Source organism: Ornithodoros turicata, chromosome 5, assembly GCF_037126465.1.
Source record: "Ornithodoros turicata isolate Travis chromosome 5, ASM3712646v1, whole genome shotgun sequence".
Lineage (NCBI taxonomy): Eukaryota > Metazoa > Arthropoda > Arachnida > Ixodida > Argasidae > Ornithodoros > Ornithodoros turicata.
In genome coordinates, this window is record NC_088205.1 from 77,387,838 (window position 1) to 77,413,917 (window position 26,080).

General features: G+C 45.3%; 1 protein-coding gene and 1 long non-coding RNA gene across 2 annotated transcripts in view; one reads left to right on the top strand and one right to left on the bottom strand.

Moving 5' to 3' along the window:
* The window catches only part of LOC135394868 (cholecystokinin receptor type A-like), a 186,132-nt gene extending 177,254 nt beyond the window's left edge, over positions 1–8,878 (top strand). The window contains exons 5-6 of the mRNA XM_064625902.1: positions 2,348–2,839; positions 8,729–8,878. Of these exons, the coding sequence (XP_064481972.1) occupies positions 2,348–2,839; positions 8,729–8,754 (518 nt within the window). The 3' untranslated portion in view covers positions 8,755–8,878. The remainder of the gene's footprint in view (positions 1–2,347; positions 2,840–8,728) is intronic.
* On the bottom strand, positions 748–25,320 carry LOC135394870 (uncharacterized). The gene is made up of 3 exons (XR_010422976.1): positions 25,251–25,320; positions 24,168–24,381; positions 748–841 (listed from the first exon to the last, which is right to left on the bottom strand). It is a non-coding gene; the product is annotated as an uncharacterized LOC135394870 (long non-coding RNA).
* Positions 25,321–26,080: the final 760 nt, after the last annotated feature.

Genomic DNA, 26,080 nt, shown 5'->3' on the forward strand with positions numbered 1-26,080 from the left:
AGTTGCGCAGGCCGTTTAATTATCGCTTCAAGACGCCCGTTGTAAAAGCGCTCAGATATTCCTCGCAATCTCCTTCGCGGACGTCTCTCGGTAATACGCGAACGCAGATTACGTAACTCAGAAGGAAATATTAAAGCCGTCTTCGGTTGCTCCGCAACGGAAAGCAACGATGATGTGACCCACCTTATATTCGGTGTCCAGGAGGCAATTTCCGCCGCGATAAATTCGGCCCTTTATCAGATGAACGTGGAATTCTATTACGTGGTATTAGGTGGCTAATCATGAATGCGACGCTCGTGCAGGTGGAAATATATTCCATATTTAGCCACATGCTGAGAAGAGAATATTCCATATACGAGGTCGAGGCCATACACGAGGTGCCTGGCTGCGAGGGGTTAAGGCTACGGTACGTCGAAATTAAGTCAGCTTATCTCGCACTGGTTACATCGAGAAAGAGCTAGGTTCAGGCTACTTGTAAGCAGAGAACTCGTTGCTGTTCTTTTTCGTGATTTTTTTGTATGTTTTCTTTCGTGCATTCTTTGTTTTTTATTTATTTATATTTTTTTCGCACGCGAATAGGACAGCCAACCATAGGCCACTGTCCCCATTACTTACGTACGATCCAAACTGTGAATGAATGATTATGTGAAAACTATAAACCATTTCAGATTAGTGTCAGTAGGCAACCGTAGTGTGCTGAGCACCTTAGGGATATGAAAAAGTGTGTGTTGTCATTAAATGGGGAGAACTACCTATACGATGGTAGTCCCAGAAAACAAGGAATAGGAATGTGGTGTATGCACTTACACGAAAAAGTGTATACTGTCGTTAAGAAGAGAACCTGCAAAAGAAGGAAATAGACACAGAGAAAATGTATTTAAGAGTGAAGCCTCCTAAAAGGTATAAGGTGCACGTGTTGTGTGTGCGTGTGTGTCAAGACGCAGTGCTTGAAATATGAGGTGTGAAATATTCGTAATGCTACATGGAGAAAATTTATTCACACGTTCACTGTTTGAAGACTGGAGAATGGGAAAAGAAGTCATCCTTCGCTAGAAACACGATTTTTTTTTCATGTTGCGTTGCGCGTACTTACATATCATTTGTATTATTTTGTATCGAAAAGCGAAGGACTGGAGAAGACCAGTATTCTCGATTTTTTCTTTTACCAATCAATCAATAAATCAATCAATCAATATTTATTTACATGGTGTATTGTTGACTGAACAAATGAGTACCAAAAAACGAGCCAATCTTTCTTAACAAATTAGCCCACGGTTTCCTACACCCTCAATTTACCGATTCGCTTTATTTTTCCCAATTGAATCAACAACCGAGGCCAATTCTAGAACTTATTTTTAGTACTGTTGGCTCTTGCAGCGCCGTGTGTCAAATTGTCCGCAGTCCTAACCTGCGGGGCGTGCAGCATGTTGGCACACCAATGTGGGTGGACTCACCATACGTCTAACAACCCTGTCACACGGGAAGTCTTCAACGACCATTGAAACCAATGACCATTGAAATTGCACGTAGCGCCACCAAGCGTCTAACGCGTCGGGTCTAGGCGTACCTGAACCTGAAGAGCATTGGATCCAGTGTTTCCTGACAGGTTGACACATTACACGCTAGGTGGTGCTACCTGAATTTTCAATGGTCATTGATCTCAGTGGTGTTTGAAGACTGTCCGTGTGACAAGGGTATAAATCTACTCCCAATTATTATTATTATTATTATTATTATTGTAGTCTTGAGTGAGTAGTCTTTGTCTATACAGATCTGAACCGTAGACACAGAAAATTTGTTCGCATGCATTGAAAGCCCATGCCATAGTGAGCAGAGTTGATCCAGCGCTCGCTTTCTGCATGCCTCGATGTGGCTTTTACAGCGCAGTGGCGTTACCGCTCGAGACACGTTGACTCTCCCGAATGCTGTCACTGCGGCGCTGTAGAAGACCTAGAGCACATTCGTCTGCATTGCCCACACTACCAAGCTTCCTGAACCGTACTCTCCGGATCCCTTAACGAGCTGGACTCTCCCCTCCCCCCCTCTCTCTCTCACAAAATTGTTTGGTCCCTGGCCACATCCAGCCCACCAGCGCTCTGCCCTCAAAGCTCTCTTCGCCTATCTGGATACCATAGGACTTCGATCCTTATTGTGAAGGGGCTCATTATTTCATCCCCCCCCCCATCACCACCAGCAATGGGTTAGAGCATCGCCCCTGGCGATGAAACTCCCCCATTCATCATCTCTCAATAAAGTTGTTGTTGTTGTTGTTGTATTAAAAAAAAATACTGCCGGCCCCGCTGAATAAGCTACGAAACATACTAACAAAGACGCCCTCTTTCCGCAGGCGTCCCAATGAAGGTGATCTACACCGAGAAGCGGGGCAGCCAATCCAACGGCGTGCAATGCGTCCTCGCCCGCACGACTACGCCCCCTTCTAACGGTCGACCAGCTCCCATGATCATCCGAGGCAGCAACCCGGAAAAGAACCAAGCGGCCATCGTCCGCGTCATCCGGATGCTCTTCGTCGTCGTCATCGAGTTCTTCGTCTGTTGGACTCCGTTGTACGTGGTGAACACGTGGTCTCTGTACGACCCGGACAACCTGTACGAGTTCCTCGGTTCCACGGGGGTCTCAGTGATCCACCTACTAGCGTACGCCTCGTCCTGTTCCAACCCTATCACGTACTGTTTCATGCACCACAAGTTTCGCCAGGGCTTTCTCACGGCGGTCGGATGTCGACGTCACTGGTGTGGCCGACTTACGTCGCGCTGGTCGTCGGATCGAAGGAATTATGCTTCCACCGCGACGCTAAGTTACCGTGGGTCCGTTCGAAAAAGTAAGTTGCATTTGCTGGCACGTTCATTCTGGGGATCAGCATGTGGACACTGAGATTCCTTCGCCCGAATTTCATGTTCATCTCTCGACGTCCCTAGCGTCTGTACGACTTTCTCTGAGAGTGTTGTGTAACCGGTGAACTGTTAGTGATGTCTCAGTAACCTAAATGCGAAGGACGCTTAACTAGTGCCTGTTAGAAGCAGTAAAACCGGCTCTTTTTGACACCTATTTCTTTGCTTTTTCTACGAAAGACAGTCCTGTGCAACTGTTCTGCCTAGTCGGGGATGATGCGAAGCCTTTTCGCATAGCTAGGTTCCTCGTAGATTGGGCGAAGAGCAACCTTCTAGAAGCTTGAGGCTTTTGCCGTTCTCTTATTGCAAAAATAAAGACAGCTTTGATTAACAGAAGCTTGATTTCGTCCAGTATACAAAACTCGATTGAGGTGGACGATAACGTACCGTATACGGTAGCAATATCTCTTCTTCTTTTTTTTTTTTTTCGAGACGTAATCTAACACAGCCTTCTCTAACGATCCACAGCATTCTGTACAAATTAACGCTGCGTAAATGGTTTCCTGAAGCTTCCTGCACACTATAAGAATCGCCAAACAACTTGGACTCCAAGAGAGCGGCAGACAAAAACGGACGCTTTCGACCAGCAAAGGGACTCCAAAGATCAACACTTGTTAACCGTTTCACCGTTTCATGCACGAAAGCTTTATCGACAACCTCGTAGCATTTGAGAGAGCAGCGCAATTAGCGCACTTTCGATTACTGCTGGACCGCTCCATCCTTCGTGGCATTGACGGTTTTATTTTATGGCCGGCGACGTGACGTTCTGCAGTATAGAAGAGCTTTGAAAAATGTTTGCTTCGAAGGCGTGGACCAATGACGCGCCGTGTTTCCTTTTGCACTTGCGTGTCTCCGACGAGCTCCCCCGCTAATGTCTGATTGTGACTAGTGTTCTCGGTAATGCTCCAGCTACTTGTCCAGCTTTTATTCGCACTCCATCTGCACCGCGAATTTCTAATCAAGTGAATGCAAGAGAGAGAGAAGACGGTAACACTAATGCCTTGTTCGCACACGCGTTTCAAAAAGCGAACCTCCTCAGCGTTCGCGGCGCTGCCGGGAGGTTCCCATCGCACATAGCCTATTCGCCAACGTGCAAACGCGTTTCGTTGTTGTTACCTCGACATTATACCGGCAGCATATGCGCCATTCGTGCAAACTTATCTTGTGAAGCACTTCCGGCTTGCACCATCAATCCTCGGAACGACAAACGCTGCACGATATGATGCAGATGCAGAGAAGGGACGGCAGAGGACGCGAGGTACATATCTGGCGTGAATGTGCACGAACATATATGGCCACACTAAAGTCGTATATCTCTTTTCGTTGGTTATGTGGTTCGCGTAAACTCCCAGCTCGTTGTTCGGAGCTTAGGCAACAAAAAACCAACTTTTGACGACAATGAATAGATTCACCTACACGGTCGCGCCGAGCACACACAAAAAGGATAAAAGATGTTCGTGTGCTCGAAGGCCCGCGGCTAAAAAAAAAATAAACAAATAGAAATATAAATAAACACAACCGAGCGCCACTTCCGCGTCTCTGCGAGTGCTCCGATTGTTTGGATGAAAAGCGTTTTATGGGTCCGCGCTCGCGAGCCGGACCACGAAGAGGTTCTCGAACAGCGCCTGGAAATGCCTCGCGTACGCCTCTTCGCAACTGAGAGGGCGCGACGCGACGCCGCCTCAAGAAACGCATGTGTGAATGAGCCCTGCGGCGGTTGTATTCTTAAACGATCCTCGACTCGTCTACGAGCCACATTTACATGGTTTACTAGATTTAAAACAACACAAACCAGGGACGTAACGCGGTAAGGTTTGTGTGCGAGCATGTAATCTAAGAAAAAGGGCTGGAGTATTTATCTGTTTTCTTGACAAGCAATCGAAGCGTGTATATCTGTAGGTTCCGTTAAATGCCACTTCCTCTTACCGCCTTTTCTCTCCATCTGTACCTCTTATAGCCACTGTTGAATCGTGGTGCCAGCGGGCAATAACGAAGAAAGCGTCCTCAAGGCTCGTACACCCGGACATGGGCGCATCATACTGGGAAGTTGAATGGATGAACAAAGCTCGGGATTCTTTCTCAACAATTCCCGTCACCTCCAAAAACGCCATAGATGCCAAGCTTACCTCATTGCATTGCAAATACCGTTCTTCGTCTGCAGTTAGGACCTTCTTCCTTAGTAATATAGCGTAAGGAGCATCCGAATTGGAGTGGAATGGACGTGGTCTGCATTCCGAATGGACTGGGCCAAGTTGCGTATAAGCAGATATGCGCGGTTGAAGAGCCCCGCGTCGTGAACTGTCACAATACGGTCTGATCGAAGTGACACGCGATTTTCGCGTTCCCTGTAGTTACGGGCCAGTAATGTAATCGGGTTTGTCTATGCAAAGAGCTGGAGTGTGGAGTTGGATTCCAAATTCTGCCGTGTTATTAACCTAACTGTTAGCTACAATAGAGGCTACGAACAATCGATGTTTACTAACAGTAGAAGGCGGGAGGAAGTTGCGCGAACCTAAAATGCTAGAAACATTGCGGGAATATACAATAACTGGATAGGGGTCTCTTTAATTCCACTTTATGGCGGTTAAATTGTTCCAGCGCAAACATCGTTCAGAGGCACTGTTTAATCTGAACTTTGAATGATCCGTTAATTAATGAACTGTTTAATCGCGCGGCTTTAGCGACGCTCGTGCATCAGATGTAATTTAGGACGCCTATAGAAAGGATGTGCTCGTACGGAAAGCTCCTGGAACATATCAAATGGGGAATTATATTTCGGAGCTTAGTGGGTTATAATGATATGTCGTCAACGGCTCAAAGCCCGCAACTAAGCATGTCAATGGTTTCGAATTGTTTACTGTGTACAGGGTGACTCTAACACTTCATTTATCGGAGAAAGAAAAAAAAAGGCGTAAAAACAGAATAAAAATTGGTGGCATCTTTGGGTCTGTGTGTGCCAAAAGCGTTCACATGTGGCGGCTTTATGGGGGCGATCAGCGTTGGAGCCGCCTTTTTTTTTTTTTTTCTTCGGCGGCGCGACACGTCAAGTCACGTCGGCGCTAAATTTTCAGTCACGTGGTCAGTGTCACGTGGTTTTATAAAGCTACGGAAGCACCTAAACAGCGGTTGCGTTTCTAAAGGACAACAACTCTTAAAGCGCCAGTAATGCCGTTGCTACAGCAGAAGACGCAAAGCAATAAAATCCAAAATCCAATCCAGTGTTTGATCATCTGTATGGCTACTCCATTGCTTTCGGAGACCGCGAGTTTTTATTTCTGTACTTTTGTGGACAGGGAGTTTTGTGGTATCTTCGACTAGCGGTACCAATGCTGTAAGCCAGAGCGCTCCGAACTGGGGGAAGAAAGAAGATGGAAGAAAGAAACAACTGCCGAAGCTGCTGTCAGAGCACTCTGGTCTAGAGATGCAAAATTTCCGAAATTTTGAATCGCTCGAAAAAAAAAAAACGGTTCTTTTCCGGTTTTTTTTTTCCCGAAAAATTTGAGGAAATGGAAACAAACGCGGTTACTGCCGAGTTGAAGAATTGCCAGGCAAGCCACAGCATACAATGAGCTAGAAACTTTAGTAGTGTTCACCATCTAGGCATAAATGCGGAGCAGAGCATCCCATGAGACTGCTGTCTACTCAGCGATAGGTAATTGGAACAACCCGTCCACTCCGACCATAACTCCGACATTATGTGAATGCGATGGCGATCGCTTGGAGCAGCCAGACGGAGCTCTAAGTTGGTGCTGTTTGTCGGATTAGAGGCACCTAAAGCACTGTTGGCGGGTTGGAACGCATCGTAGGCACGAAAATTAACATTTTTGAATGTTGTCGCCTGGGAATTTTGGGCAATTTTTCCGGAGACGAGGAAAAGCCGAAAAAAGAAAAAGCTTTTTTTTTCCCCAAAAATTTTTCGGTTTTTTCCGGGGCTTCGCACCTCTACTCTGGTCTAGTTTGACCAGTCGAAGTTAGAGCGCGCCCTCCACAGCGCTCTAGAGCGATCGGTGGCCGCCAGTCGAAGACGCCATTGGTCCACCGAAAGGTGTCCACGATAACAGTTCCGAAAACATGATAATCCAGTCGCTCCGTTCCTTTGAAGCGGGTGACGTCACACTGCTGAGCTTGAATTTGATAATTTCCTTTATGGTGCCGTTTCCGTAGAAATCTACCGATGTACTAAAATTCGTTAAAAGCGAGCTTCAGTATATCGTACGCGATCGTAAGGGATAGCGTTGGCGGTTCTGCGCACGCGCAAGGCACAAGCAGAGCTTTGCGCGTTGCGCAGAACCACCACTTTATAGGTAACCACCCTTAGGTACCCAAAGTCGACAGTGTACGTTATACTAAAACTCACATATAATCGTTTTGCGATGCACAGTTAAACACTATACAGTGAACCCTCGTTATTATGACCATGGTCGTTCCCGAAAATTTTGGTCATGATGCGGAATTGTCATATTAACGGGGAGGGGGGGGGGATTTACAGTGGTGTCACAGCATTGTTTCCCAAGAGTATGGTCGTAAAGCGCTTATGTCAGATTATCAGGGTGTCATATCAACGAGGGTTCACTGTATACGTACTGACCTCAGTTATTATAACGTCGCTTCGAATAATTATGCATTTTTCTGACTTACAACACATTCTCAGTTGCTACAAGGTGTCGTCCCATGTAGACGGGAAGTTGAATGAGTTAACTGGGTTCTGTAACCAGATACAGAACACTCAATCTTTCTCCGACTGTACCTTTACTTTGCAGGGCCACGGAGAGAATAAAAAGCGGGCTACTTAACAGGAGCACAGGTCGATGAATGTCGTGAATGTTAGACAGGCTCACTTTGGGAAGGATTCACCATCATTTACTCCTAACGAGTCACAGCCAACAATAGGATATCGGATGCCAATATCGACAGTGGGGCGTCACGTATCTCAATTATACCTCCCTGTCCAGTTTGTCATGCCATTCACCCTAATGGGCTTCCCTATTCCGGCAGCGTTAGGAAAAAGACAGTCGGATACCGGGCACCCATTTCGTTGCTATGGTTACAAACTGTGAAGCTCGAGAGTTGAACAGCGGGGACGCTTGTGCACGGTATGCAGGGGGGGGGGGGGGGATTTATTGGCAGAAAAAAAAAGGAAAAGGAAAGATAAAAAGGGAAAGCTCAGCCATACCGCACGCCGGCTTGCTATTTCCTAAACAAAAAATAAAAATAAGATAATATAAAAGTAAAATAAATAAAAAATTAAAATACGCGCTTGCGTACTGCGGCCAATCAATAAGTATTGCACTGAGATTACTTGATCTTTCTGTACCATATGTTAGCACCACGAAGCAAGAGACCCCCCCCCCCCCCCCCCCCCCGCACCTCAAGGCATCTACCATGACCATTATCGAGATTAATGATGACTTAGTTCCGATTACTGTACTGTAGATGCTGACACATTTCAAAAACTCCATGGTGGATATCCTGTTCAGACCTCGAATCAGTCTTCGAAGCGTTAAGTTTACACAAAAAATAACAAAAAGGTTACTCGGCCTAAATGCTCCGCCAGCATTCATTTTTCTTTTTTCTTTTTCCTGTCAAAATTTTCACAAAATGCAAATGTGTTACATGTTGTGTCGCTATGTGTATGTGATGGTACATGCGTGGTATGTGTTTCACCAGGTTCACGTAAAAGTACACAAACCAAAGTTTCTGTACATAAAACTTGCGTTACCTATAAATAGCGAAGGTATATCCAAGCGACATCCGTACACAAAGAGGAGAATGTTGTTTGATATGCACAGTATAATCATTGTACTTCTTGTCTCTTACAGGTGGACGCGATTTCAATTCTATTTAATACGGAGTCAGCATGGACCAAAGCCTACCGGGGGTATCGCCCGTTGTTCTCCAGATACCTTGACTCAGTGTCAGTGAAACAAATGCTCACCACAAAACAAACAAAAATAAAAGTCAGACATTTTTGTGTGTAACCTTCTTGTCCTCTGCAACTGACTCCACGACTGTTGAACATGTAGGTCCACACGCTGCACCTTCCCTTCGTCTGCATTGCACTCGTTGACAGAGGCAGGGTAGGTTTAACGAGCTCTCTCCAAAAGGAAATAACCGTGAAGTCTGGCAGTACATTGGACTGATACTCGAAGAGTTACAAGGGCGGCTGGTATAGGTGCGTCATCCCTACAGTGTTTTGCATTCCAAGCACTTTCTCAGCAGGAACCACAACGACTGGGCAGTTGAAGTACATTTTGAAGCTGTATCATTAACTTATTTGTTGTTGTTGTTGAAGCTGTGAAGGTTGCGCCGGACCCTGAGCGAGTTTATAGGCCTGATATCTGTTCGCGATCAATTGCCACCCAATATTTATCATCTGGTAATCATTTATGCTCGAACCAACATTGTGTGTGAAGTAAAGAGAAATAATACACAGACAGGAGAGCTTCGCAGGCACAATATCCGAAGAAACAACTTCCACTAAGCTACTACACAAGTTTACTTGGTTATATTAAATATCCTAAACTAAGCTACTTCGGTCATGATTCCATCGGCTCCGCCTGAATGTTCCCTCTACTGCGCGGCTGCTTCACAAGATGGGGAAGGCGGACTCGCCCAACTGCACTGACTGTGGTGTCCTCGATGGTTCCGAGCATATACCGGTGTTGTACACCCGATACTGTGATGCCCGATCTAACTCAAGCGGCACAATGTACTGAAAGTCGAGTGCGATAGGGGTGGACGGGTAGGTGGAAGGCCTTCAACAGGCTCGTGAAACTAAGGAACATTGAAAAGACACATGCCGTCCACCCCTATCGCACTCGACTTTCGGTACATTGTGCTGCTTGGGAAACTTCAGCGCTCGCTCGCGGCCCTAGACAGTCGCGCTCTTGGGTTATCTACGGTTCTGGGTGTCAGTTTGCGCTACGGCCTTGATCTCGTTCTTGTGTGAAATTGGTGCCGACGATAAGTTTTGACTTTTGTGCTTCTGTTTCGGTGTCTGTTCTTTTATTTTATTACTATTGGTTCTTTCCCCCCACTGTTGTGACTTTGTGTGACTCTTCGTATCTGAGTGTTTACACTTCAAGTGTCTAGTACGTTCATGTGTTCTGAGTTGTTTACGTTGTAAGGAGTAGCCGGTGTGTGTGTGTGTGTGGGGGGGGGGGGTTATACGTTTATTAAAAGGAATGGTCTGCCAGACCAAGGTCGGCATGCTATTCCATAAAGAAAAAAAAGGAAGGGTGGGACTCCTGGAGCGTGCATTTCAGAGCTTGGAGGCCAGGCCAGCCGGCTTCCACGTCGGTGGTGCCAATTTTCTCCATTCATTTTTTTTCTCATTCACTCACTCACTCACTCACTCAGTCATGGCAGTGGCTTTCTTTTCGAAAGTCCCACGTTAACCCGACGACAGTATGCGAGCCATTCCGGCTTACAGTTACTCGCACGCAGCGTGACTAGAATAAGGAAGAGCTCTGCACATAGGGTGATGCACATTTTTAAAGCGCTATAAAGCCGGAGGCTCAAGCTGGCAATACATTAATTTGCATACAGTACCACTTGGCCAGATCAGTTTGCGACCCATAATCGTATACGGTACGAAGCCGTGGAAATAGCGTTTCATTGTGCCTCAAAACGCTTAAAATAACTTCAATGGGTTGGACCTACTTTGGAATATAGCTCTCACTGGAAGCGACGTCAAAGAAGAAGGGAAGTCCACAAGGAAATGGGTGGCCTGAAAGAGTGTTTTTAATATTCCACGTGGCGCGACAGCATAAACACTTGATGGCGTTCCCTCAACCTGGAAGTATCAGCGCGGAAGGAGCTCGGCAGACGTAAACACTCCAGTGTTTGCGTTTGGTTTCACGCTGCATTGAAATGCTAACAGAGGGGGAAGGATCATGCATAAGACCATATTGTTAAAAGGGTATGTGCGCGGAAAATGCTATTGAGTATTTAAAGAGTCCTGGTAGTCTTTGCGAGGTAAGTGTTACGAATCGAGGAATTTGAACCACTTCACAAAGAAATGAACGGTTTATTGCGAGTTATGCTTTCAAAAACATGGCTACTTCTTGTTTTTAAACACATCGTCTCGGAGCGCGTATGGAAGCACGAGAAGAATTCGTCATCAAATACACTGACCCTTGAATGTCAAAATTTCTACAATTTCATCTTGTTCATCAAGCGAGCACTTTGTTTGAACGTATATAAGTAACTTTACGAAACCCTATCGCGTAGAGTAGTCCCCAGGAATCGAGAGTCATGGTCATGGATGCAATACAACTGTTGCGATAACCCCCAGTACCATGAGTCCAGACGAGTGCCAGGGCTCTGGGTTTATTGACGAGGTGGTAGGGACGATGAAGGGTCTGATGAATGGGGCCCTGCAGGCGAGTCAGGTCTCGCCTGCGGAGGAATAGGCGCCGTGCACCTTTGTGCCCTCGGTTTCGGTTCGTTTCGGTTCGTTTATAGTACTCTAGTAACACGAGAGTCGAGAGGGTCGACTCCTGGTGGGCGAAATTGTAAGGATAAAATTCAAGGATTCAACGCTAGAGGTGCTCGAGAATCGACTCCCAGCGACTCTCTTATCAATACGGGCCTCTAGAGTCGATGACGTACGATGACTCTCATACGTCATGACTCCGACGCGCGGGTCGCGCGAGTTGAATAAACGAACACAACGTTTAAGTGTCACGCCACGTCGCGTCATGTATCGTCTACGTGGCGCATGCTGATGGCAGTAACAATGGTGATGGTGTTGGTGGGACCTTGATCATGGTGATATTAACACTGTGCTCTTTGTGTCATAACTCCTTGTGTCTCATGACGCTAGGCCAGTAGACGGTTCGATAGCTGTAGCTTTTGGGGTCGCCGTGCTGACTCGACGCACAATAAATTGTAGTAGTCGTGTGTTTCCTGCCACGTATTTGAAGACCGTCCTTCTCAGCATGAGAGAAGGTACTTGTTATCGTAGTTCATAAAGCTTCACGTAAAAAGAAAAGAGTGACAACGATTTACGTAAAAAATAAAATAAAAGAGAAAACAGAAAGAGAAAACAGAAAATAAACAGAAAGAAGAGTCCGACGAGGAGATCCACTTTCACAGGACGATTCATCACGAACTCCTCGAGGTCCCTGCCTTGTCGTCATACCACCTATACTCCACAAGAAGATGGAGCTCAGTAAACTCCATCACTTTTCATTTGTGAGCTTTCAGCTCATTTTTCTTGTCAGCTGTTTTCATCCGTCCGCTTTCCTGGTTTCCCCATTTTCGATCCCCCGTTCCCGTTCTCGATTTCCTTCTCCAGTCTCCTTCGTCTGAACTCTTCCTTTCATGCTTCACGTATCTCTTCAGTATCTCTTTATCCACGTTTCAATTTCCGCTGATTATAATCGAAGCTTGGATAGTGACTTCCCCATTGATAACAACGAACTGAAAGGGGCACGGCAGCTCTAACCATCCCCTTCCATTCTCAATAACCCGAAACCTCTCCAAGACATACGGAACCGAAACGCACATTTGTCACGAGCATCCAGGATAAAATCAGCAGCCAAACGAAAAACAGCCCCTTCATAAGGATTCGAAATGCTTCACATTCCAGCCGCTCGTCTTTTTTTAAGACTAGAGAAAGACAGGGCGAGCCGAGCCAAGAACAAACCTAAAGTTGCTGCTCACGGAAGTACCGTTTGTTTATTTGTTCACTTGTTTGTTTCTTCTCGACTGATCTGGAAAATGGCTTCATGCTTCCTTTCCCGAAGCGTGTTTAGCTTCAATAGCGTACAGCGGTGCTGTGTTTGTGTTTTCCGAATAAATTATGCGGGAAAAGAAAGCATTACGGCTTATTGTGTTGCACGGAGCAATGTGTTTATCTTCAAAGAGACCACTCGAAGGAACGATATATTGACTGACTGCGCCGTCGGCTTTCCCGTAACTTCGTTTTCTTCTGACATTGTGTCGAACTACTGCGCCCCATTTGAATGGAGAATTGCCTACTTGAATTCGATCACGGAAAAGAAAAGGCTGAAATGAGAGGAGAAAAGCACCCTTTGTTCCAGCACGCGTAGCTGTTGATTCGTGAATTCGAAGCAAGAAATGAGCTTCTGTATTCTTGTTCGCAACAACCCAGCACGTTCATTATGAGTTACAATAAGGGAATAAGGAGTTCAGATACGCAGTTAGTCCTATCTCGAAACTCCAGCGCGGGGGCGTTCTTTTGGACCAGTGAGAAGACGTGGAAAAGCCGATGCCCATGATGCGCCAGCCAAGAAGGATATTAACCACGATGAATGCATGGCTCAAAGCGTTATAAGTGAGATTTGAACTCCATCACTTTAACTCGTTCATCTGTTTGTATTTTCCGTGTGTATATTTTCCGTGGCACTATCGTCCGCTCGCCAGAACAAATGATCGACCATACAAGACCTTTGTTCTTGATCCATGTTTCACTAGGATAATGGGCATGTTTTCGTTTCCGTTTCTGTTTTCGCTACCGCAGTCATGGTGACGGTGATGTGACAAAGAAAAGAACGGAATGTGGGTCACGGCGAAGTCGGACTGGCTACCCGTCCGTTTCCGATATCAGCCTTTTAGGGAGTTTTAGGGAAACGTAGAAAACATGATAAGCCAAGCACACGATTACGTTTAAGTGGCTGACATCACGGTGCCAATATCTGCTTGACTGACAACGATACAGAGTAGGCATCGAGGGCTCTTACGATTTCCTAAAACTCCCTAAAACTCCCTAATTTCGTTCCAGTTACGTTCCCGTTACTGTTTCCGCTCCGGTAATGGAACGGCTCTTATAGAGCTGCGGGAGCAGGGCCGGATACAGGATTTTGTTGAGGAGGGGATCCAGCCATGGACAGCATGCTAGATAGGCGATCTAGGGTCAATTAAGCTGTATGTAAAGACATAAATTGAGGAGGTGTCCTGAACCTCCCTCTGGATCCACCCCTGTGCGGAAGGGCAGCCCTTTCTGCACTGTCAGTACCCCGTCGGTGCCACGCGTACACAACCACACAAGTAATTTAGCTTCGGTGAGATCCGTACAACTCAAAGGATTTAAAAAAATATGTAAAAACATGTCTTCACCCTGTAGAGTGTCGTGCCGGAAAACCGCAGCAACCCTGCTTGGGTGTAACCAGGGTCTTCTTCCAGTGCCGCATCCATAGGCCATCTCGCTATGTAGTAACCAATACTGCCATAGCCACGTAACGAAAACAAAGAAATGAAGAAAAAAAAACAAATCGTAGGCCCGCGACGTCGTGCTATGTCGCGGAGTACGTCCCGCAAGTCTCGCTTTGCATGTTCTATGCGTCATGAGTTATGCGAACTGGGACAAGAAAGAGACGAATGCATCACGAGGATATGTCGCGGAGTACGTCCTGCTAGGACTCGCTTTGCGTGTTTGGGCGCCATGAGTTATGCGGACTGGCACAAGAAAGAGACGAATGCATCACGAAGATGGAATTCTGCGCTTGCTCTATCATGGTATTCAGGACATACATTACATGGAATGAAATCGTCGGAAAATAGTGAGCGTTAGTAGATGGTTGGTAACGCGGCTTGCGAAGAACCGTATCTACAACACCCAATCAACTGATAAGATTCTGAGTCATACAAGCTGCCATAATTGGTTCAGGTAGGTACGGTAGTTTCACGGTGACGCGTTATTACGGTGCACTAACGCTCCCTATTAAAACCAAAATAAGACGTCACTCACGTCATCGCATAACAGGAATAGCCATTAGAGAGTTTTAGTACATCGTACGCTATCGCCTTTGCGTACGTAATGGGTAGCGTTGATGGTTCTGCGCACGCCCATAACAGAAAGAGAGCTTCGCGCAGTGCGCAAGACCACCAACGCTATCCGTTAGGTACGCTATCGCCTTTGCGTGCAATCTACTAAAACTTTCTATTACCCGAATTCAATAGCGGACGGTCCTTTTCGTCTCTGTTTCCGGTAATTGAGGGCCGTGGTAAGCGTTTCCGATATCGTAACGATAACGGAAACTTAACGGAAACACCTTTATCCTAACGATAACGGAAACGGAAACGCTTGCCATGGCTGTATTTCCCTTGCATTTCGGTATTATTAGCTTGTATTTCGGTAATACACCGTTTCTGTGTACCGTTACCGTTTCCTGGTGCAAACCACACGCTCGTGATTGTTGTTTTTAAAAGGGTGATGTCATCGCTGTACTGCTCCTACGCAGACATGCCATCGGGACTGATATTGTTGGTTCCGGACACCCATGTTTATCGAGCATCTCATGCAAGGCCTAATCGCGTCCATTCCCTGTGGCAACTTTGTCTCCCATGCCCTTTGACTGTTTGCCTACTTTTGCGAGTATCGATTTCCCCATTTATTTGCCATGTTATGTTTCTGTTCAGAGTGGGAAAATAAATCTGATGGGACTTCGTAAAATGACCTGCATTAGAAAAAAAAAAAAAAAGAAGAAAGAAAAAAGAGACATCTTGTAGTCTATATGTGTATTTGTGGCATTTCCTTGAATTCAAGACGAGCCAGGCCCATTCCTGTAGAAACCAACTTTCCTTTTTTTTTTATCTCTCTTACAAATGCATTCATCGCAGTGCAAGCCGTTCTTTCTCATCTTTACAAGTCATCCCTCACTGTCACCGAACGCACGAGAGGAATTCTCCATCCCTTCACTCTCTTATCGGAGCCCATGCTGGCAGCGGGGCTCGCGTGCTCAACTGACAAAAGTCAGATGGCGGGAACAGAAGCATCTGTCACCGTCCGCCGTGCCTCATCTGTTTCTGAAGTTTTTTTTTTTTTTTTTACTTCTCATTGCTCTGTCGCTCCGTGCTATAGTGTGCAAGTTCATTCCCCTCGTATATCGTGCGAGAGGGAATGGGAGATTTCATAGACGATTGTCTCACAGACACACTCGCCAATGAAAGCGTGGTCTTTTGTAACAGTTGGCTGGCTTTCATTCCCGAAATACGAGTAGCTCGTTAGAAAACCACCTCCTTCTTTTTAGCCTTGTACTATATTGTTCCGTTCTGTGCATGAACAAAATAAAATGAAGCGAAATGTTGCAGTGGGGGGAGGAGGGGGAGTATGTTTACTGAAAAAACAAAAGAAAGGGTGGAAAGGTTGCACAGGGAAATACGACATAAGCCCTGTTATTAAGCCCTCCTTTCTTTTTGTTTTTATTTCCTTCGTTTTGTTTTGATTCCCCCGTTTTTCTTTTTTCTTTCCTTCCTTCGTTTCGATGCCCCCTTTTTTCGTTTTCCTTCCTTTTCTTTTTTGATTCTCCCTTTTTGTTTTTTCTTTCTCCTTCCTTTTCTTTCCCCATTCCCCCTTTCCCCTCTCCCCTATTTTCCTTTTTTTTTTGGAATAGCAAGCCGGCTCTTTGCCTGACTAACCTTTCCTTTCTTTTTGTCTTAATAAACATATCCTCCCCCTACTATAGACCACCCCCTGTTTACAAACATGTACACGTGACTAGAAGACCGGTTCGAGGTTACGTTTTGCTCTGGTGGGAAAGAGCAACGCCACCTGCCTCACAGAAGGCCTGCTCCTGCTTGCAACTGGTCGAATTACCATTGCCTCCTCTCCCCTCCTTCGCAACGTGGACATATATATAGTCAGGATTCGTCTGCAATTGCGATTCGTTGTACTGCGAATTTAAGAACTCGGAAATGATTGCAGCTAACTTGGAACCTGTATAGACATCAACCTGTAGATCAAACAGTGCAAGACGCTTTCCAGAAAATCGGTCATGAGAAAGATATGGGACCGTTTTTGAGCTTTATTTTAAAGTTTTCCCGTTTAGTACGCGGGGACGTTCCATCACTGCTCGCAGACGACGGTGGTTCGTCTCCATGGCAACGACCACTGAAAGCTCGTTCGTAATTGGCTACCGCCGTTGAAAACACGATCCTGATTGGCTGTCTTAGTTGTTACGTCACGTCGACGAGTAAGCAGGCTTTCTCTATCCTAGGTGGCGTTGGCAAGGAGCAGGAAAAACGCGTTGGCTGATAAGGCTGATAGGTGCCCACGAGCAAGCTTTCCGCGGCGGCGAAACGTAATCGGTGACGTAGGTGCTCAGGTCGTCTAAGATCACTTAGCGTTTGTGCTGGTTTAATAAGAACATCGTTCTTCTTTTTTTTTTTTTTTTCTTGCGTTCGTTTCATTTCGCTTCCCCAACTTCTGCTTCGATCGTTATACATCGCCTTACTTGTCATCATGTCATCAATCATGTACGAATGTGAATCAGAAGACGAATGAATGAAGGTGAATCAGAAGAATTCAAAAGACGGTAGGGGAAAAGAAGCGCTTCTCACGCTTAAAAAAGGGGTTAAATTGGGCGTAAGACATGCGGCCGTGGCATCTTACAGTTCACTCACCGCACGAGGACGTTAAGGGTCTTGGAGGAGTGGGTACTTCAAAAGGGGAATCGAAGGAGAGGCCTCAACAGAGGAAACGGTTCATAAAGAAAGGTAACGGTACTTTCCCTACGTGCGCTATGGAAGGAAATCCTCTTTTGGGCTCACCCGAAATAGCTCAAGGTTATATCGACTTGCCAGGATGAAGTATTGAAGCCATGAAACGTCAAATAAAATAAAGAAAGGCTAAGAGAGAGAGAGAGAGAGAGATAGAAAGTAAGGTGACAACGTGGGCGATATGCAAAGAGCGGCTAGAAAGTATGCGAGTTGGTGATATCTGATTCGTTTCAGACTCGTTTTTGTGTGTCTCTACTCCAGTCTCAGGGTTCGTTGTGGAGAGTCGGTGATATATATGCCTACGTTCATGAAGATTGAAATAGATCGCGCGCCACAAGTCAAAAGCTCACGGAACCACGTGGGAAACATCAAATATTCAGAAAGCTCGAGTGAAATCGGCGGCAAATTTATTATCAGCGAAGAACAGTCGTAAAAACAGAAAAAAATAAACGATGGGAGAAACCAACGGACGACAGCTTCCTTCCCAACGGGACCCGTTCATTTTGATAAGGAGGTAGTGTAGGAGGTATGTGTAGGTATACTGCTTGCGACATACTTGTCTGAAATCTCCGGCCCGTGGTCCAACCGTCCCCTATCGGCGGTGTCGCGCGCGGAGGAGCTGTACCATAATCGCCTCCAAGGGGAGGCCGTGCAGAACTGTGTGCCACACAGCGTCACAAATTCGGAGATATAATACCGCTATGCGGGGCTTCGTCTGCTAGATATGAGCCCAGTACAGTTGTGGAATGTGGAATGTTGTGAGCTGTTCCTTCTGCTAGCGGAACCTGATTTTCATTGGGACATAACACCAACTTCAGGCCTTCACCTCAAAGTGCATTGCGTCGCCCATGATTGTAGTTCTCCGGCGACGTATACAGAGACACCAATAATCATTACCATTACCAAATGACCATTTATGTTTCAACATGAGACTCCATGCATTCAATAACTTACTCGCAGGTTTTACATGAGGGATAGTGGTGGAGGTGGTGACGAAAACCGGCTGATATTAATAGCATGCCTCAATGAGCATCTTGTCTGTGCTTCTTGAGCATCTTGAGCATGTGTGAGCATCTTGAGCAGCATGTGTCTTACAGATGACCGTGCCTCACACAATTTTACGATTTGCGATTCCCATAATTCAGGGGTGCCTCGGTTATTTCACCTTCAGAGACATGTCGGCAATGATATATAAAGCTGTTACAACCTAACTGTTATAATGCCACCCCAACCCTCCCCAATGGTTTGCGACATCCCTCGTTCTTGCGATTCCGAATAAAACACTGTCTCGAATACATGATGTAAATGTGTTGCGCACCCTTATTTCGTCTCTCTATTTTTATGATTTTCATCACAAATTTTGTCTCAAGTCTATAAACACAAGCCGAATCCATTCGTCTTTCATACAACAAAAAGCAGCGTAGAGCGGAAAACTTACAAAGAATAGCAACTTGCAGCAACTTGCATTCTTTAGCAGACGACGCCGAGGTATCACAGATGATCTTTCCCGATTGGTGGCGTTGTGTGATACACGGCCTCCCCTCGGAGACGATAATGGTACAGCCCCGACCAGCTCGCGTGGCTCAGTGGGTAGCGTGCTGGCTCATATAACGTCGAGGCTGGGACGTACCCAATTTCGAACCCCGGTGCCAGCTGTACTGTCAGGAGTTTTTCCTGAGTTTTCCTCAGACGCTGTCAGACATATGTAGGCACAGTTGCCTTCGAAGTCGGCCCAGGACGTACATTCCCCCACAGCGTTAGTCGTGACGTTGCCCATCCATGCGAGGCCGATAACGGCGAGCTCTTTCATTAGCACCACCGCCGGTATACGGCTCCTTCGCGCGTGACACCGCCGATATAAGGGACAGCTGGGCCACGGGCTGGAGATTTCAGACAAGTGTGGCGCAAGCACTACTGACCGGCATCTCAAATTTGCATCCCGTACTTCGCACATTTGTCGTCTGGCAGCTTTTGGAATACATACGCTCATCAAAATTAAACATTTCTTTACGCTTCACATACTCACTCCTCTGTGTTACGTTTTTAATGCGTTAGCGTTGGGGGTGTCAAAGTGGAAAAAAGATGTATGTACGTGTGTGTGTGTGAGATGGTGAAGCCTCACCAAGACAGCGGTATAAGTGGGCATGTAAAGGGGATATAAGAGGGCAGATGTAAATAGAGGCAAATGATTTGAAATTGAAGTAGTCGAAGGTAATTAAGAGTAAGAGGTAAGAGTAATTAAGGTAATTAGAGGTAATTAAAGGCAATTAAAACAAGAAAGTTGAGTTTAAAGGTAATGAATGTAAGATATATGTAATTAAGGGAAAGATTAAATGAAATTAAAGAATACCGAAGGCAAGCGCAGGTTATACCGGAGGTAATTACATCTAATTAAAGGTAATGAACGTCAATTAAAGGGGAACTGAGAGTAATTAAGGCAAGTAAACGTAATTAAAGGGGATTAAGGGAATTCAAGATTACCTCATGTAACCTGCGGTTACCTAAGGTAATTAAAGGGTAATTACAGGGTAATTGAAAGTAATTGAGGCCAATTAAAGGTTAATAAAATGGACATACACACAGTACTTGAAAGTGTCAAACCGGAAATCAAGCATTGACTGGAGGTGGACAACCGGAAGTCACGCTAGACCGGGAGTGGAGAACCGGAAGTGGAGTTGGACCGGAAATGCATACCGAAAGTTAAGTATAGACGGGATGTGGACAACGGGAAGTTGGGTTTAGACTGGAAGTGGACAACCGGAAATTGGGTTTAGACCGGAAGTGGATACCCGGAAGTCAAGTACGGTCCGGAAAAGGCAATTAACGTTAACGCATTTCTCTCGCATTTACCGCTAAATAGCCAAGTAGCTAGTGAATTTTTATTCGTATGAAGGACACCAGTTGAAGAAACGTCAGCGACTGCCGGTACATGACTCGATCCGACGCCTCTCTGATTGCTGGGCGTTGGTGAGCCCTAAATGTTGTGTCTGTTTAAACTGTTGTTCAGCCTCTGCAATATACACTCTTAAAGAAAGGGTGTACTTTAGCTGCTTTTTTTTGCCAAATATATAACACTCTTTTGGAGAGTACAATTACGCTCAAAAGGGTGTCTCCTCACTCCCTCAAGGGAGTAGCATAACACCTTTCTCCCTACTGGAGAGTAATATTACTCCCCGGCAGGGAGAAGGCGTTATGCCACTCCCTTGAGGGAGTGAGGAGACACCATTTTGAGCGTAATTGTACACTCCAAAAGGGTGTTATATATGTGGCAAGGAAAGGAGTTAAAGTACACCCTTTTTTTTAAGAGTGTACGTTGGTTTTATTCACTCTCGTTTATGCTATATTGTACCACGCCGTGGGGATCGACATATTTTCCGCACCTTTCGTCGTTACCTAACGTAAATTGGAGAGGCTGAACAAACAATTAAGATGTACATTTAAGCCCGACCCAAGCGATGCTCCGAAAGACGGGAATTTACGAAAATTTCAAGCCCGTAATCGGCACTGGGTGACAACTGCAGTCTTTCAGCTAATATCTTTCACCGTTAAACCGAATAAAACAAGGGGAAAAAAAAAAAGCCATTGGAATTATTACATTTCCTCCCCAGTCAATCCTCAAGCTATGTAAGGCCCTAAACATCCTACCGTTAACCCATTTATTCCAGTTTCGCGTTTTATCACTTCAATTTATGTTTGAGAACTCAGACACCCATTTAAATCATGTTACCGTAATACTATCATTGACACCTATCAGATTCTACTTCTTTCTTGTATTTTCATTCTTCCTTCATCATCTTCACATAATGTTCCACGTGCAATGGGGCAGGGTACCGCACCACCCTGGTGAAACGCCCCATCTCATCGTCATCATTTAGTGTTGTTGTTGTTGTACCAGATTCTCCTACCATGGACATTTCTATATACGTCGCGTTATTACTGGTTATGGATAACATTTTTATTTCCGTGGCAATAGCACTCTGGAACAGTTCTAGCTTCCCGTATAAAAATATCAGGCTCATTCCATTGTTTCCCGGTGCATACTAAACAAAAATCTCCTCTTATGGTGACCTCCTCTCATCTCACCGCTATACTGCAAGATAAGCATCTTCATTTACACCTCCTTCTTTATTGGTATCAACCATCACTTTGTTTAAATAATCTTTTCTTTCTTTTATTTTTTATTTCGTCGTAGCACCGCGAAGTAACTGTTGCTATGAGTGGTGTGCACACATGGGCGGATGAAGGGAGGACAGCAGGAAGGAGTTGGAAGGTTAGTATGCGTCCTGGAACGACTTCAGGGGGAACTGAGCCCACATTCTTCTGGAAAGTCTACCGGGGAAAACCCAGGGAAAACCTGTGACAGCACAGCTGGGGCCGGGGTTCGAACCCGCATCGCCTCCCAGTCTAGCCTTGGAAGGCCATCATCCTAACCAGGATCATTGATGTTTGTTCACGTGTCCTTACCGTCTAATTGTACCTGTAAGTTAAAAGTTGTGCAGCGGTAAATATCTGCAAATAAATCTTAAAAAAAAGTGGTTCTACTATGCGGCACGTAATAATAATAATAGTTTCATTTTTTTCTCATTTAATTTTTATTTAGTAATCAACATAACGTACATATGCCAAACAGGCCCGCCTAAGCCTGATCGCTTGTGACGCTGGGCCTGGCATCGGAGGCAGGATTAACATTAGTAGAAGATTATACAGGAATACATATGGCGAAGACAACCTATGACACAGCAATAACGAGGTTCAGGTAATACAAATATTAACTACAGGTTCAAACATAATTGACATGGTGCGTATAGTATTTGTCTCTTAAAGCATGTAATAATTCAGACTTTGCTGAATTCTGAAAGAACTCCGGACGGAGGCTGTTAAGACTCAAAGGGATGTAATAATTCCGATGGTACGATCTGTACCTTGTATTGACCCTTAAATAATAATAATAATAATGATGATAATGATAATAGGGAGTAGATTGGGGATTGAGAGTAGTGTATGCGGCACGTGGAGCATGTAAGCAGGCTCATCTTACATGTAAACTTATTCCTAACTTCATGTTCCTTTGACGGTGCACAATACACCGGCCCCAAACAATGAAAACAATGCGACGCTTTCGGAAACACTGAACAAATACGCGAACGCGCACACACGAACTTTCGCGTGAAATAACGTAAGCCACCCGCAATTCCTTTATAAAAAAAAGTCCAAAGCGCCTTATTTGCAGTGTACTTCGCAATACCTCGAAGGGTTAATTTTCTTTCAACAAACCCGGATTACGGAGAACTTCTGGGAAAGTTTTTATCAGCCCAGTGCAGTAGGGCCAACAATAGCAGTCGCATCGCAATGCTTTCGTAAGGCAGGAAACAGCAGGTGGTAGTTCCCACATGGAGCGGCGGGGAGTGTTGAGCGGTAACCCTACAGAATGCTTCGGATGGCGTGTTCGATTTCTCTCTTTTCCCCATTTTTTTTTTTTTTTTTTACAATCATACTCAAGCTCACCTCTATTTCATATACCAACGATTATCGTTCTGTTGGATCCGAGAACACACATTGAAGCAGAATAGAAACTATTGAACAAGGAAGTGTCATTAGGAATCCATGTTCGCGACAGAAATAATCTGCCGCATTTGCCGTATAATAGTTCATCGAATGCGCCTCGGCGTGGCCTTCACTGCACAGTGGCGCTACCGCTTGAGACAAGTTGCCTCTCCCCACTGTAGGCACTGCGGTGCTGTTGAAGATCTAGAGCACATTCTTCTCCATTGCCCACACTACCAACCTTTCCGAACCATACTCTCTGCATCCCTCAACGAGCTAGGGTCCCGCCCCTCTCTCTCTCACAAAATTGCTTGGTCCCTGGCCACATCCAGCACACCAATGCTCTGCCCTCAAGGCTCTCTTCACCTTTCTGGACACCACAGGACTTCGCGATCCTTATTCTGGAGGGGCTCATTATTTCATTCCCCGCATCACCACCAGAAACGGGGTAGAGTATCGCCCCCTGGCGATTAAACTCGCCAGCCATCATCCCGTAGTAAAGTTGTTGTTGTTGTTGTTTATCTTTTTTTCTCTTATCAATCAGAGTGGCTCAACGTATTCAAACAACTGTAACGCGAACCCTTATGAACGAGGACGAAGGTACATGACCGAGACAGAGCATCTGACGTGATTGAGGGAGAAAGCCTGGCAATCGTTAAGTTGATGACCAGACATCGGTGCGCCTGGTCTGTCCCTAAATCTCCGCCTCAATGCATTTTTGGCTCGAGATTAACGATGATGAACAAATGATTCTTAATATTGCAATTCGCTTCACTCGTTATTTGTTCTCATTTCAGATGGGTACGCCTTTGAGTGACGTGTCACTAAAATGAAAATAGTGAACTAATTACGAGGAACTACTATAATCGTTATTCTATATTAGTATTAAACTTAGTATTACCTCGATATTAATAGAAAAAAAAAGGATGACCAGAATGGGTGACGGAGACAAAAAATAATTTACACAAATGTAACGCAAAGTACAGTACAAGAAAATAAAAAAGAGGTTTACAAAACCATATAATTGGGAGTAGATTTATACGCAAAGTGAGTCAGCATATATTTATGGCGACATTCTACACGTGTCGCACGGTAGGGCTGCGGATAATTTCGACCACCTCGGGTTCTTTGCATGCGCGCCGGAAATCTCTGACACGCGGTGCCCGAAGCAATCTTTTGACAAGGCCAAATTCTCCCCTTGCCTAAGCTCCTTCATGCTACTAAGGCGTCTATATACGTATCACCCACCTTTTGACATCCCGGAAGCGGCTGCACACATCTCAGATGCCTTACAAATCAGAAAATGTCACCGAGATATGTCCCGGGATATCCGTAAAGTTGCTTCCACGCATCTCACCAAAAGCGACCGCATTCGGAGTGGAACACGCGGATGTCGAGAAAGATAGTTTTTCATCTTGCTGGTCCTTCCCTATACACGTGGCCTAGGATATGGGTGTAGAACCTTAAAAAAATAAGGAAATGCATATAAAACGGCGAGGACCGTATATATGGACGGACAAAAGATCGGGTTCCGGGTGTGTCAGAAATGGTTTTGGATTTCCTCGACCATAAATCTTTCTTGAGAAACCGGAAGAAACAGAGTTTGAAAAGTAACAATGAATCAATGAAGCATCGAGGACGCGGTGGAGAGGACAGGAAGACGTGACGTAAAAAGAAAGTGTGGACAGCAAGTGTGCGATAATAAATAGAGCGAGTTCTTAAAAGGAAGAAGAAGAAGAAGAAACAATCTGGCCATCAATATGAGTCGTTGCGATCCGACTGATTGGGCTCATTGGAATACTGACTCCTAGCGTGAGATTAAGTTCTTCATTTCCACTTCATTCATTTTTGTTTTTTCTTCTTCTATTTGCTCATGTAGGAGTAGGATAAGATTTTGGGTGCTGCTTCGGATACAATGCTATACTATGCTACCTGACGTTATATTACATGTATACAATGGAAGCATACGGTTCCAATATCTGCGGCAAAGGTATAACTATATCTTCAAAGTATTAGTACAGGTATTCTCGAAATATATCTTCATTAGTTCTATCCAGATATTGGTCGAACGATTACCAACAGTGGCTCTGGAAATGGCTTATGGATGGTTCGTTAGATGGCTCAGTAGCGGGTCGAAGCCCATTCTGGACGAGATAATGTCGATATCAAGGGTGGGGGGTGGGGGATGTTGCGTAGAGGAGCGGTCTACCTGCCTAGACTGGCGGCACATTGCTCGAGGGAGAGGGAAAGGGGGAGGGAAATGGGAGAAACGTTAAATTATTTGCTGGTAAGCAGCACACGATGGAAGCACACACACAATGGAAGTCATACCTGTTGCTATGGGAGAGATGATTCGTCTCGATCGCTCACGGCTTCTGTGCAACGAAAATATGCATGTGAGTCTCCATATCCTGCCTCTTATATAGGAAGGCCACCAGTTATACAGTCGCTTTAGTCACTTGGTTGTTAGAATGACTTCCTATGGCGGATTTTCGATAGGAAAACATCTCGTTCTGAACGATGCGTATAGAGGCTTGTGTTTACTATAATATTATTATTTATACAAATAAAACTGTTACGCGAGCTGAACTAAAATACATTTTGTCATCCGTCGTAGATCCTCCTTTGTGGAACTGATGTCACGTGACAAGGCAAATGTAGGTAACGCAAACTATCGATAATGACGTCTTATTTTTGTTCGAATAATTCAGGATCAATAAATCGTCTTGCAAGTAGTGCACCGCCCCTACTTGCCTCTTTAGCTTTTCTTCTCAGTACTTTGAACTTCGATGTAGGTGATGGTCTCCGAGAACGGCTAATGGTCGGGGATGCCAGGTTTCCAAAACGACTTTTTTCCTTCATCTGAAAAAAAGAGAGAGAAAAAAAGCGAGTCGTTTATACCTCGGGCCTTTCGAACTATTATGTTGAATAACTGAATGAATTTTTAAAGGAATTTTCCAGCTGTTATGCGGTTCGAAGGCCACGAGGTCTTGAGCGGCCTGGCGAAGTCTGAGTGGTGAGTAAATGATGTCTTTGAAGATATTCTAAGTTACTGTTATTGCGTCTGTGATTACCGAACTATGAAAAAAAAAAAAGTCTGGAGTTAAAAGCAGGTACCAAATATCAGGGCCTGAACGTTTTCTGCAATGTGACGTGCTCTT